We start from the raw sequence: 12957 nt of genomic DNA, 5'->3' as shown, positions 1-12957 counted from the left end.
GTCACTAATCGCAGGAATGACGTCATCTTTATTTATATAACGACCTGCAAACGATAATAATCTTTGTACGAAGAAATGACGCAACAACGTGACGCGAATTAAATAGAAACGTACGCTTAAAAAGGTCCATTTGCAATATTTCGCAATAAATGACGTGTATTTGCAACAACATTTACGAGATGATACAAAAACGCCTAATAAATACACATTTCTTAAAATAGCGATGATTGTTACTTGAAAAAAATGAACGAATAAAACGACGTGCGTAAACAAATTATTTGACTGGGGAAATATATATAAATATATTACACAGCTTAATGAGTATGTGTGTTCCTTTCTCTTTACATAACAATTCAGAGAATATTTTATCTTTGTAAGTTTCAATCAGTGGTTTTAATTTCCTAAATTTGACAACATGTAATATTATCTCAAGTGCTTGGCGATAAATACCGATAAATTGTCGTGCGAAACGTATTTGAGCTAAATCACAACAAATTATATAAAATAATCCTTCAAAATACGATTAAAGCATTATTTACAATTCTGATATATCATAGATTTACTCAACTAATACTTATAATTTTAGTTGAACATATATTTTTGTATTATAGAATAATTATTATTAATGCTTAACACGTTAATAATATGTATATTTTCCAAGGATGAAGAGTTGTTTCGATATAGCCATTGTTTCATTAACGAAGAAAAATGGAGAGAAAAATTGGCAACTAATCTTTCAGTATTACATTCAGTAAAATCATTGTGGAGGCCAAACCTCTCCCTCGGGTTCTTTATTTTCAATATTTTATACACGTGCAAGTGTAATCAATTCCCGGAAAAAGTTACTATGGCAATTACGTCGCTAAAGCAAATAAACGTATGGTTTTTATCTCAGAGGCACTGACGAAATGGATGTCATAGATGTTAACGAAGACGGCCCGGAACTAAGATTAAGTTTATCCAGTTCTTCATCCGCTTTATTGTTTTTCAGGTCCTGTTGCGTGTACAGGAACTTGTTCCATTCGTCAATCCTTGGATGAGCTAGATGCTATATTGAAAAAAAAGAATCAAATATAGAGAATGTTTTTGCACGAGTTTCAGCACGCAACATCAGCCTACGTTATCATATAAACAGCCGAGAAAATCTTCAAAGTGATCATCGTACGTACCTCGGCGACATCGTAGACCCATATTTTCCCAGTATCGTCACCGACAGTGACATGCAATCCACTTGGCGTCCACGATACCCTGTTCAGAGCAGGGCACCCATCAACGACGACGCTGGCGGTGGGTACCTCCGTATCCTGATTCAGATTCCACAAATCCAGCCTGCCGGAATCATCGACAGAGGCGAACAGCGCCGGGTGCGTCGGAGACCATGCGACGTCATAGACGTAGTCGCCATTGTGCTCGAAAGAGTAGAGCGGCTTATTCTCTTTTAGGCTCCAGAGTTTGATAGTCCAGTCTAGGGAAGATGTCAGGAATAGATGAGAGAAGTCTATCCCGCCCTGCACCGCGTGTGCGCTAACGCCAGTGACCGGCCCCTGATGACCCTCGTACGTTTCCGTCAACCCGGCGCGGCTACCGTGTCGGCAGGCTATTTGACAAAATTAAAATGTTGTTAATTCTTTTAGTTTACTCTTCATATATTCTCACGTTGGTATATGTGGACACGCATACATACCTGAGTAAACGGTCCCGTCCTCACTTCCCATGACGAAATTGTTAACGTCGCCATGCGGGAAGGCCAAGCACGTGGCGGCAATCGCTTTCGATTGCTTCGTGTGCAATTCTAATGCTTCTTGCGGTTGTGACAGCATGTCCAAACTCCACGAGCACAATTTGCCGTCTGTCGAAATGCTGATCAGATTGTGCGCGTTTTGCGTTCCAACGACGTTCAAGCAGTATACCGGGTGCTGCAGATCAAGTACGTACTTGTACGTTCTCGCACTCTAAGCTTAGAAGCCTAAAGAGCTCAACTAGCTACGTGATGTATCTTGATGGAAGGTGATATGTGATACTTACAGTGTGCGCAGTGGCTGACAAGGGAGTGCGTTGTATGGGAGTCCTCTTTTGCACTCGATTGTCCCAAAGCACAATTTGACCGGAGTAGGTGCCGCCCAGGATCAAGTTCGGATGGAATCTGGCGAACGTGGTGGACATAACGGGCGATTGACAGTGAAAGATAAACTCTGGCGTGGTTTTCTTGAATTTCGTATTCCAGATTAGGCATACGCCGTCAGGATCGTTCGGAGTGTCATCGTTGTTGTTGTACGAAGCCGCTAAAAGCTCGGGGAACTGCGGCGACCAGTCCATGGAGGTTACACAACGATTACGGGACCATCGCTCGCAAATGAACGAGCGATTCAACCACAACCGTTGATGACTCTTCTCGTCCCTGCAACACGTCACACGTCAGAACGGTCATTTACGTCGAGCAGAACGTCTTTCAAACAGCTATACTGCCTTAGAAACAAAGAAAGATTGATTGAAAAAAACACACATTCCGTCTTCGCCGTCCATAGTGCCAGCATAATCGGTGTAGATATCGACCGATTCGCCCAGTGCTCTCTCCACGATTCTGCTGGTACGATCGAGGAATCGTTGGAAGTCTTCCGACAGGATAATCATTTGCTTCTCTTCTTCGCTAAGCTCCCGTACTGCGGGATTAATCAAAAGTATCAAGATTTTTGGCCAGTGAACAGAACCAAGGAGATTGATGGTCCACGCACCTTCTTTCTTGGGCTTCTCTTTCTGCTTCTCTTGCTCTACCTGTGTAACGGCAGGCTGGACTTCCTTAACTTGCGGTAATCCGTGAGGAAGGATTCCCGGTGGGAGCTTACTCTGGAAACCGTCCATGTGCGGCAAGCTATTTTCTTCGTCTTCGGCTTGGCCATCATCAAATGTCAAAACTGTGGTGAATAAGCTGGTTCCGCCACAAGTACCCTAACTTGGATGTAACTACCTAGCTACTGATCTATACCTATTTATTTAGACGTCGACTAATGATCTAATTTTCAAAAGTATCGCTTTTATATTAAATAAAAGAGAAGAGCTAGTTTCTTTTTTGCAACAAATATTGAAATGCTTTGAAGAATATCTATAGCGCAGTAATCTAACATCTTGAATTCACATCTAAGAGAAAAACAACACTGTGCATTCTGTTAAAATCCCAACATTCGTTTCTGCAACATTTTGCATTTGTCTTTACACCTCAAGTGCCGAAAAAACGTTACATGCCAGCGTGTTATTTAGAAAAAAAAAGAAAAAAAAAACAAATTACGATTGTTTTCTTCACACGTTCTTTAATATGAATTGCACAGGTAGCTGCCGACTTGCAAATGTTTAACGAAATCTCATTTCGAAGGAGCAACATCTAAAAGCATTGATAAATGCCATATCGAATAATTTACCATGCTGGAAATTTACCATTGCTAAGGTTTCATATATAAAAGAAAAAAAATTTATGAGTGTGAGCCTAGATGACATGCAAAATTAACCACATGTACGAAAGGTGGACTGCTTGTTGGTGGACTGTCGTAAATAGCATTGATTTTACATTTTTCCATCGTATCTTTTTTTCACGTGTGTCTCTCCACCCTTTGTTGGCATGCAGCACCTCGATGAGGTGGAATGATGCGTGAGAAATGAGAAGAAAAATGAACGTGGACGTTACAAGTAACAAGAGATTACTACGTTTCCCTTTACCAGTGTACGTACTATTACTGATTATATTACTGATTATGTAATCATCAACGGGAAATTATCATGTAGAATGTGACACGTGCGTGAAGTTTCACCATCTCTCTCTCTCTCTCTCTCTCTCTCTCTCTCTCCTATGACACTAATATCGTATAATGATCAATGATGAACAAATTTATAAATAAATAAATAAAGATCAATGGTCCGATGAAGACGGGAAAGAAGTGAGTTTACAGCCGTGCGATCGTGTAAATTAAATCTTCTTGAAATAATAAAAACAATAAATAAATGCACCGGCGAGTGGAGACGATTTAACGCAACTTTCCAGGTCTCATGCAGTACCGATTAAAATTACAACATCTACAACTGCGACAAATAAAATAAATTAGCATCTAAGATTCTCTCTGTCGCTTTACTTTTTAAAAAATAATAAATCTTAATTAAAAGTGCTAAATCTTTAAATCTTTTATCATTAGACAACTCACAGTATACATATCCCGCCTCAAAAAATAACGATACAAAGCTCAATATATCTGCATGCGCACGACGGAGACGGATAAAAGCGGATTTATCTTAGATTACGTAAAGAGAATGTAAAAAAATATATATATATATATTATATAAAATAAAGCAAATCATCAAGCAAGTTGTAAACGCTAGCGACAATTCCCTTCGTTCAGTGCATATATAAGACAGAGACGACAAATTGCAAAGAAAGTTACGTAAAGATATTACTTTTAAGCGCAACTTTGTGAGGGTGTGAGGTTTATGGACATGTCTGTGAGATAATTAAACAAAATCGTCTCTAGAGAGGAATTACCTACCTGTAAATTCGTCCTCCCATTCTAAACCAGGATTTAGATTGTACTCGTCTTGAAGGAGGGAAAAGAAAATGTCAATCAATTTGATATCCTATTTGCCGGACGTGTTCGTAGCGCTTTTAAAATATATATTTCTTTAAATAGACATTATTGATGCATAATAATACATGTACAAAAGCTAAAAGTTACTTGAGTCTTTCTCACTTGGCTTTATCTCACGTCTCTAATGTGAAATATTTCGCCGGGATTTTTACCGTTACATCATTCTCGCGATAACGTATTATGCAATATAAGATTCAACTAACTTTTCTTATTTTGTCATGCAAAATACATCAACACGCGCTCGAGAAACTTGAAAGTAGCACGTGAATTTGATAAATCATAATAGTCGACATATCTATTTACATGCGTACAATATTCCCATTAGCAACGGCTGTGTATATTTCGGAGTATATTTCAATATACTACGTTAAACTCACTAAAGCGTTTAATAAGAGAAGTCTCTTACTTCTTAAAATATGTAAAAGTTTTTTAATCTCTTCGCTTAAATATTGAATAAAAAAAATCATAGGAATCTCTTCTCATCTGACGAGGTAGGATATTTCTCGGAAAATAAATCTGGTACAAAAACTCATTGTTTCGGAAAAATTTCAGAAAAAAGTTTTTATAGCAAATTAAAATGAAGACAAGTAAGGGATCATGAACGTGAAATAACGATTTAATACAACATACTGACATCTCCGACTATTGAAATAAAAACTGCATGTTCTTTTTTCCACGTCTTTCGATTAATGAGACTCGACATGTATATAACACGTACTTTCTAAGCCGACTGCATGGCAGTGAAAATAAACCTGTCAATATTCTCAAGATAGGAAAACAAGTGCGCGATGTACATATTTTGAGAATGCTGTATAGCTATGCTGCGATATATTCGTATGGACACGTACATGTGTCTGTCGTTTTAACTCTGTTAGGTCTATTAACTTTATTGCTACGCCACCCACGTGCTGTTAAGAAGCAATATTCTGCGACCGAAGAACATTTTATTTAAAAAAAAAAAAATGTTTCTGCGCCACTAAAAGCTCAAGCGACATATCTTTATATAAGGTATTGTATTAAAATGTTATATATATATATATATATATATATATATATATATATATCAGTGGTAAGTAATTTACTAAAAACAGAGTCAGAGTGTACCGAAAATAACGTGTATAATATGTCATCTTCAACTTGAATTCAGTTAATATCCCACAACACCTTAGCTCTATAAAAATTGTTTTCATGTTAGTAAGCATTGATGATGCGTTAGCATTCCCAAAGAGATTTCAGATAATGAACATCGCGCCGAGAACTCTGGAAGGTGCGTTAAGTTGTGACAAGATTTGCCAATGGATATCTCTCTCTTTCTCTCTCTCTCTCAAAAGATTCTGATATCCTTGATGTGCCATGACGAGCTGGCATCAAGAATACCATTAGTAGTTGTCAGAGCTTTATAACCGTTTTCATTAAACATTGCAATTCACCTTGTTTCTCTTTTTTACCCTCACACATTCCTTTTATAATATTAATAAAGAAAACATATTCTTTTGGTAGCATGCCTACTATGTGAAATTAGTGATACATATCGTAAGAGACAGCTTGAAAGTATTGCAAAAATCGTGTTTGAAGAACACCAGGGAACGTCGAAACAACCATCTTCGAAATTTCTGCATGCTTTCCGAGAATCAGATATATGCAGACAGATTTGTGTAGTGTGCCTGATAGCAGATTTTTCTTTGATGTATAGAGTCGGGATGTCAGATAAATATTTGAAAAATAATAGATACCGTAAATAAAGAATAAATGCACCCAAAAATAGGCAAACTTAACGAAGAAGAGAGTCGGAAGAGGTATAAAAGCATATCCATAAGATAGTAAAGACCGATCAGGCTCCGGGTGGAGAGTTGTTTTGCATTCCTTGCTGACATTTCCTATTATGGAAAACGCTAAATTCTGGAGACGATATTCTTCATCCGTTTTCTAGTCTCGGCCGTATCTATTCCGAATAAAGGCAAGTAAAAGCACTATCTAGTATGTTGCAAATGTCATTAATTTAAAATGTATTGATGGGCTGCGAATAATATACGCTATATTTTTGGCGAACAAATAGTAAATTTGGTAGTACGTTAATTTCTCTTATCTCTTAACACGTTCGTTTGGCGTGAATACGTTGGAATAGTATGTGAAATTTAATCCGAATAACGCGACGTACTCTTTGCCAGGAATCGCAGTCGGGTTCTCACGTCTCGCGTAGTACTTGTTCTTTAGAATAATCGTTGCCTCAAGTAATACAAACTGAATACAAGCTAAACCTAACTCTGAATCTAAAAATCGTTTTCAGAACCAAGAGAAATCATAACTTACCGTAATAGTCGAATGCATGAGCTGAGAAGGGAGGGAAAAAATTGTACTTAGTTACGATATCATAAGAATGCATTACGCTAATAACACCTCTCTACACTCAGACTCGTTAGTTCAGAATAAAAAAAAAGTCGAGTTTAGGCAAAATTCAAAACTGTACAAAAGGGTGATAAATAATTTTGTCACTGTAATGTCTGACGGTTTTAAAATTCGACTGTACATCCTATAGGGACAACGGCAAATAAATTTTTTAATGCTGCGTAAATTGTTTGCAAAAATTTCCAAAAAAGTAGATAACGATAAATAAAGTCGTAGCGTGTCATACGACATACGTTTCGAGTAAGTTGTATCTTAAATAAAAAATTATGCTGAATGTAGTTAGGTGCATATATAATTTTTTAATTCTTATATTGTGCGGTGCTTCGATTCCTATGCATGAGAGGAAACGTACATATTCAAAATGTTTATCGTTAGGGTAATTAATGTTTATCTTTCATGTTCAACACTTTCGTTTACTAGTAACGGTATAGAATATTCATTAGTTTATTGATCCAATATTGTGGCGAAAACCTTAATTTTTTTTTTAGTTATCCCCAACAATAAATGCTCTTTAACGAATAAGCTGCAATATCTCACTTACATCCCTTGTCACACTTATGCCCACCCCCAAAGTTTCTCTGAAAATCGATATTGATATCATTGTTCTTGTTAATATATAATAGGAACAATAAAGCAAATAATTTTTTAAGCGACGTGGACAATTATCTCAATGTTAGAGTATATACATATATCTTAGCACGTAATATTTTATCAAGAGCATTAAAAAGAAGCTATTCACAAAGAAGCTATTTTTATATCTTATATATATATGCCTATATATATATATATATATATAATATATATACCTACGTCATTAGAGGTCATTATTTTTATATCTAAAAATATATTTGAAGAAATATTCTATATGTGAGCACAAATACCAATTCTCTACCAGCACGCATGAGTCATGGCATAACAATCTTGTAAGAATTTCAGTTTGTAATCGTAATTCGTATGTTTTCCCAACAAACAGGACGCCTAGAGTTAATGTGCTGTGTAATCTTAACTTTCTGTCAATCTGTCAATTATTTCATTAAACTATTGAAGCGTGAATAAGCTTTTTTATCATATGCAAGCAAACGGTTATCTGTGTGTATGTGGAAGTAAAACTATAATATATAAAAATCTAGAAGGAGATGGCTAACAGTGAATACACTTGTAATATAAAAATCTCTTCATTCTCAGTACAGTATAATTAATTTATATATATATATATATATATATATATATATATATATATATATATAGTAAATAAAAATTTCCACATACAAAACTCTTGCAGCACAATTCAAATGTAAAATCGATTATTATAGCAACTTGTGTGTAATCTTCATGACTCCTCGTTGCCTTCACATAACTTGATATATATGAAGAAGAACGAAAAATCAAAGATTTTGCGGAGCAATGTTTAAAAAGCGCAAAGCACCCCAAAGATTAGATTCTACATCCCTTCATTTGGAACGCGCGACATATCTCTACCTTCCGATGTGTATCTCTACCTCTATAATGTAACGTCGTACGACAATTATGGAAGGGTAGTAAAAAAGTAGACAGAACATACATAGGTAGTTTGGTGCAGACCCACCTTTCCTGGGACGCCACCAGTCAGTCTCAAAGTAGCCTGCGGAGCAAGAGTGAGTTGGTGTTGTTGTTGAACAGGAGGAGTAGATGGTGTATGCAGAGGACGATGTGGACAGTCCTTGTGTCCAACACCGGATGAATCGATCAGATTGTATCGCAAGACAAGGGAACACGCGTATGTTTAATTAACACCGCAAGATCAGTTAGGTAACAAATACATATTTAAAAAATCTATCATGTATATATGTATATGTATATATGCGTATATGTGTATATATTTTCCAAGTATAATATTCCTCTGCGTCCATTCAAAATAACAATTTGGACAATCAAATGTATAATTATAAGAGGAAACATTTTTTTCTCCACCAAAATTCAGATTTTGTTATAATTAACGTTGCGCTATCTTTCATCACAGTAAAGTAGGTGGTATCGGAATAAAATATATAAAAATTTGTTAATCACTAACATAAATTGTTTGTGATCAGCTTTGTATTGTTAGCAAAATCCAAGACTGCGTGTGAGAGTAATCGTCAGCAAAACATATAATGTAGGTATTTAAGAACATCAAGGACTAACTGAATTTGCGGTTGTGTTCATGGAAATGAAAACGTTGCATAGGAAAAAGTTGCCACCACCAAAAAAACTTGTACCAAACCCAGATTGATTGTTAGATGCTTACTACTCGTTATATAATGACTAATATAAGTTTGTTATACACATAATCTAAGGCTCACAATAAAAACTGTTGATCATTTTCAAATATAATAATACGTATAATAATATATATATATTATTCATTTTTCTTATATATTATATATAAATGTTATTAGTACATATTGTATATTAAATATGTGCTGCGTAATAATATTTGTGTCACTACATAAACACAATATGTTAATCTTTTAATGCCGAGTATTGTCAAGTAATAAGATATTAAAAAATCATGTAAAAGTGTTGAAAACTATTAATCCTTCACAAATAATATGAAGGAAAAGTGCAAAATGATAATTGCGATGTAATGAATCATTAAATTCATGTTTTAGGAATATGTAAGTTTCCTCGCCGCTTTAAAATTAATTATAAGAAACAATTTAGAAGGTTAACTCAATCTTAATGTTATTCGTCATTCCAAAACAAAAAATTAAAAAAAATTGCACTTTTGTGTGATTAACATCATAATTTACCTCATTCGTAGTTAATACACGAAATACGTCACAATAATGCACAAAAATATTGTTAAGACTATCCATGTGGTTACAGACAGATTGTAACACAGTGTTGTAATAAAAAAAACTATATATAGATATATAGAAGACTATCTTTTTTTATAGACCACCCACTTTACCATAATCAATTGTAAAAATTTTGTTGATGCGAGAACAATGGAATATGTGTACGTTGATATTTCAGTGATTTTAAAACACGCACTGTGTGTGAACGCGCTATAAACTTGTAAGCTTACGTTGACAATCGAGTATTAATAATTAATGGAATTATTTATAGTATAAAAAAATAGCCGAAAATATATAGTTGACGATTAGATTCATATAAAATTAAACAATATAAAACACCCATCTTGTGTAACCAATCAATCAGATTTAAGGAATTCTCAAAAATTATAATTATATTTAAATTCCATCAATATTTATTCCATCTAAAAACGTTTCTTTGCGAACGCACGAGTGAGATATAACACATATGTGCAATATAAATAAATCGATAAATATATAAGAGAAATATTGACTCACCGTCGTGGGATGTATGCGTGGTCTGAATGGTTTGCGTTTGCTTGCTGTAAACGACCGGTTCTTTTGGTGGAATGTTTGTGTGCGCCACGGAGACGATTGTGAGCTCCCGCGTCTTCCTTCGTCCCGCACTGCTTCGTATCACGATGCCAAGTTATAAATCGGTCTTGAAAAAACGCAAGAAAGATGCAAATAAATACCTTTGAGCAGACGTTATACTGGATGGCTGCAAGCTGGCGTCCGGTGTGGCCGTAGCACTTTGTTCAGGCGTCAGCGAGCTCATACTTGACAAACTAGAGAGCACGTCTGCAAACAGACAGAAACAGTTGGAGGGTTGCATAGGAAAAGATGAAGTTTATAATCAAACACCTGTAACGCGCATATGTATATACCTGACACTGGCGCTACGCCCAAAGAGGACAACATTGCATCTATCTCCTTGCGCTGATCCTTGTCCGTGCCAGCGGCACGAACGGTAGCTTCTTCTACCTATAATCCCAAGTGACGTGTTTATACGTGTCACAAGTCATCTTTACATCTTTACGTATGTACAAACTGAACACTGATCATTTTTCATTTATAAATCTCTCTTGTCCCTTACATCCTTCTGTTCTTTCTCCCTCCTGCGCCTCTCCTTCTCCTCCCTAATAGCTTGCAGCTTCGCCTTCTTCCTTTCTAGCTCGGCTTTACGATCGGACATCATCTTGTCGTCTAGCAATAGATGACTGAAAAATGATATCATAAACTTTAGAATGATACATTTAAACCAAGTATAGGCACGTCAGACGTACAATGTGTCTGCTCCGTAAACGTGGCCGAGGAAGCTACCACGAATAAAAGCCCACGGCCCACGGCAGTTATTGATTTCTCAGCGATGACGTCAACTTGGAGCTAAAACGTTGGTAACGTTAACGTTACCGTTACCGTTCGATTACGTGCGAGCGCGAAACTAACGCGGCCTTCTCGCCGCTCTCGAGCGTGATCCACCCAGAAGGACGCGCCAGTTTAGGCGAAAATACTTGACACTGAAACGCGGCAAGACTTTGAACGATGCACCGACTCCCCGCTCGATCGAATCTGGGCGATGTCGCGACGTAACGGTGCGAGGTGCGATCGCGGATCGCGGATCAGCCGCGACGGAAATGACGAGGCCCTTACCTTCGTTAAGGGCACGCAGCGGAGCGAGCACAGCGGAGCGATCTGACGTCCAAGGCTTTACTCCATTTTACACATCAATATCATTTCGAGGAATTCAAGGAATGACATGTAAATCCACGATTCTCTTCACGAGAGCACCAAGGCACCAACTAGCGCAAGCGCACGATGAAATGAAACCGTACGACACACGACAGTCACGACACCTATCGACCTACGAGCAGCCTACGAGACTGTACGAGACCGAGTACGACCTACGACCGCTAGTTGTCGCTAGCGTCACTTAAGACGCCATATTGCTTTACGTCACCCCTCCGACTCTCCACCTCCACAGTCTCCACGTACGTGTTTATTATTATAATTTATTACAAGGGTTGGTGCTTTCGGGGAGAGTTGTACGTTGTTTTAAACGATGGCACATCTTCCTTCGGAGCTCATATCGCACCAGCAGAAGGTGTGCAGGCTGTACAAGCGCGCCGTGCGCTGCATGGAGGATTGGGTGCACGAGATACACGACCGCAGGTATGTATACATCACCCAAAGTGGATCCATCGACGTCCGATTACGTTAATCAACGATTAATTCTGTACATACAACCGACGCCGACGGGATCGATTAAAGCAACATTTCCAACTAATTTATCCTTAATCTACTCTTTCTTTCCAATCATTGGATCAAACCAGAATTAACTGATGATTCCATCTGTCAGTGAGATACAATCAACACAAAGGTGTTGTTTAGTTACTTGATTAAAGTTAACCGATTAAATTAATTGGAGTTTGGTTAAAATCACCAATCTGCCTGGCAGGCGGTGATCAATGCATTGATTCAAACGAAATGTTTCTTCGGAACAGAAGAGACCGAGACAGTGCAAAGTACTGTCATTAATTGTGATAAGCAAAGGATACGTGTAGTTTGTGGAAAACAATTCTATAGTTCAAATCCGCTCATTTAGTCCAGGGAATACGATGAATGACAGTTAATTACCGTAATACATTTCAATTATAATTCCTTTACAGATACCAGGCTGCGTTATTGAGAGAGCGCTTTGACAAGAATAAAAATATTAAGGATTTGAGTTATGCAAAGCATCTGCTACAGGAAGGAGAGAAAGAGCTCTTCTCAAAGATACATTATCAACCGATAACCTTTGCCAATTCAGCTACAGGAGGGGCATATGGCCGAAATGCTGACATCCCAGACTGGGTCCTGGATTACTGGCACCCTCTCGAGAAGGCTATGTACCCCAAGTATTTTGCGCGTCGTGAACAAATGAAGGACGAGTATGAGAAGTGGTATTTCGAAACCTATCCAGAGGAAAAGAAGAAGCTCGACAGTCATTAGAGGCGCCTGTAAAATATAAAATATTTGTGTTGTATCGACTCGACATTACTTGTAGATAATATTGTAATATAATGTGTATTGTTACATGAAAGTCTTCA

The 12957-nt window shown here is 37.2% G+C and overlaps 2 protein-coding genes across 42 annotated transcripts; one reads left to right on the top strand and one right to left on the bottom strand.

Annotated features, from left to right (window-relative positions):
* Window positions 1–138: 138 nt before the first annotated feature.
* On the bottom strand, window positions 139–11681 carry Sw (short wing). Of its 41 annotated transcripts, none has more exons than XM_071787709.1 (15): window positions 11519–11681; window positions 11152–11251; window positions 10962–11085; window positions 10753–10849; window positions 10561–10666; window positions 10364–10494; window positions 8593–8730; window positions 6936–6956; window positions 4527–4574; window positions 2733–2912; window positions 2504–2660; window positions 2026–2398; window positions 1685–1916; window positions 1170–1597; window positions 139–1048 (listed from the first exon to the last, which is right to left on the bottom strand). In XM_071787709.1, exons 3-15 carry the CDS (start codon window positions 11061–11063, stop codon window positions 887–889), a joined length of 2175 nt encoding a protein of 724 aa, XP_071643810.1. In that variant the 5' UTR covers window positions 11064–11085; window positions 11152–11251; window positions 11519–11681; the 3' UTR covers window positions 139–886. The 41 variants fall into 41 exon arrangements, with proteins under 41 accessions (XP_071643810.1, XP_071643814.1, XP_071643816.1 ...); XM_071787713.1 differs by having other exon boundaries at window positions 2733–2888; XM_071787715.1 differs by having other exon boundaries at window positions 8617–8730.
* A 121-nt stretch (window positions 11682–11802) lies between these two features.
* Window positions 11803–12950, top strand: Nd-b22 (NADH dehydrogenase (ubiquinone) B22 subunit). The gene is made up of 2 exons (XM_071787808.1): window positions 11803–12037; window positions 12535–12950. The coding sequence occupies exons 1-2, from the start codon at window positions 11928–11930 to the stop codon at window positions 12857–12859; spliced, it is 435 nt and encodes a 144-aa protein (XP_071643909.1). The 5' UTR covers window positions 11803–11927; the 3' UTR covers window positions 12860–12950.
* Window positions 12951–12957: the final 7 nt, after the last annotated feature.

This window comes from Temnothorax longispinosus, chromosome 9 (assembly GCF_030848805.1).
Source record: "Temnothorax longispinosus isolate EJ_2023e chromosome 9, Tlon_JGU_v1, whole genome shotgun sequence".
Classification (NCBI taxonomy): domain Eukaryota; kingdom Metazoa; phylum Arthropoda; class Insecta; order Hymenoptera; family Formicidae; genus Temnothorax; species Temnothorax longispinosus.
This window is presented reverse-complemented; position numbering and strand designations above follow the sequence as displayed.

Coding starts and splice junctions, on each gene's coding strand:
- Sw (XM_071787709.1), bottom strand. CDS start 11,063: ATGATGTCCGATCGTAAAGCCGAGCTAGAAAGGAAGAAGGCGAAGCTG. Junction 10,667..10,752: donor GGGCGTAGCGCCAGTGTCAG/GTATATACATAT, acceptor GTCTGTTTGCAG/ACGTGCTCTCTAGTTTGTCA. Junction 1,917..2,025: donor TGTCAGCCACTGCGCACACT/GTAAGTATCACA, acceptor CTTGATCTGCAG/CACCCGGTATACTGCTTGAA.
- Nd-b22 (XM_071787808.1), top strand. CDS start 11,928: ATGGCACATCTTCCTTCGGAGCTCATATCGCACCAGCAGAAGGTGTGC. Junction 12,038..12,534: donor CACGAGATACACGACCGCAG/GTATGTATACAT, acceptor ATTCCTTTACAG/ATACCAGGCTGCGTTATTGA.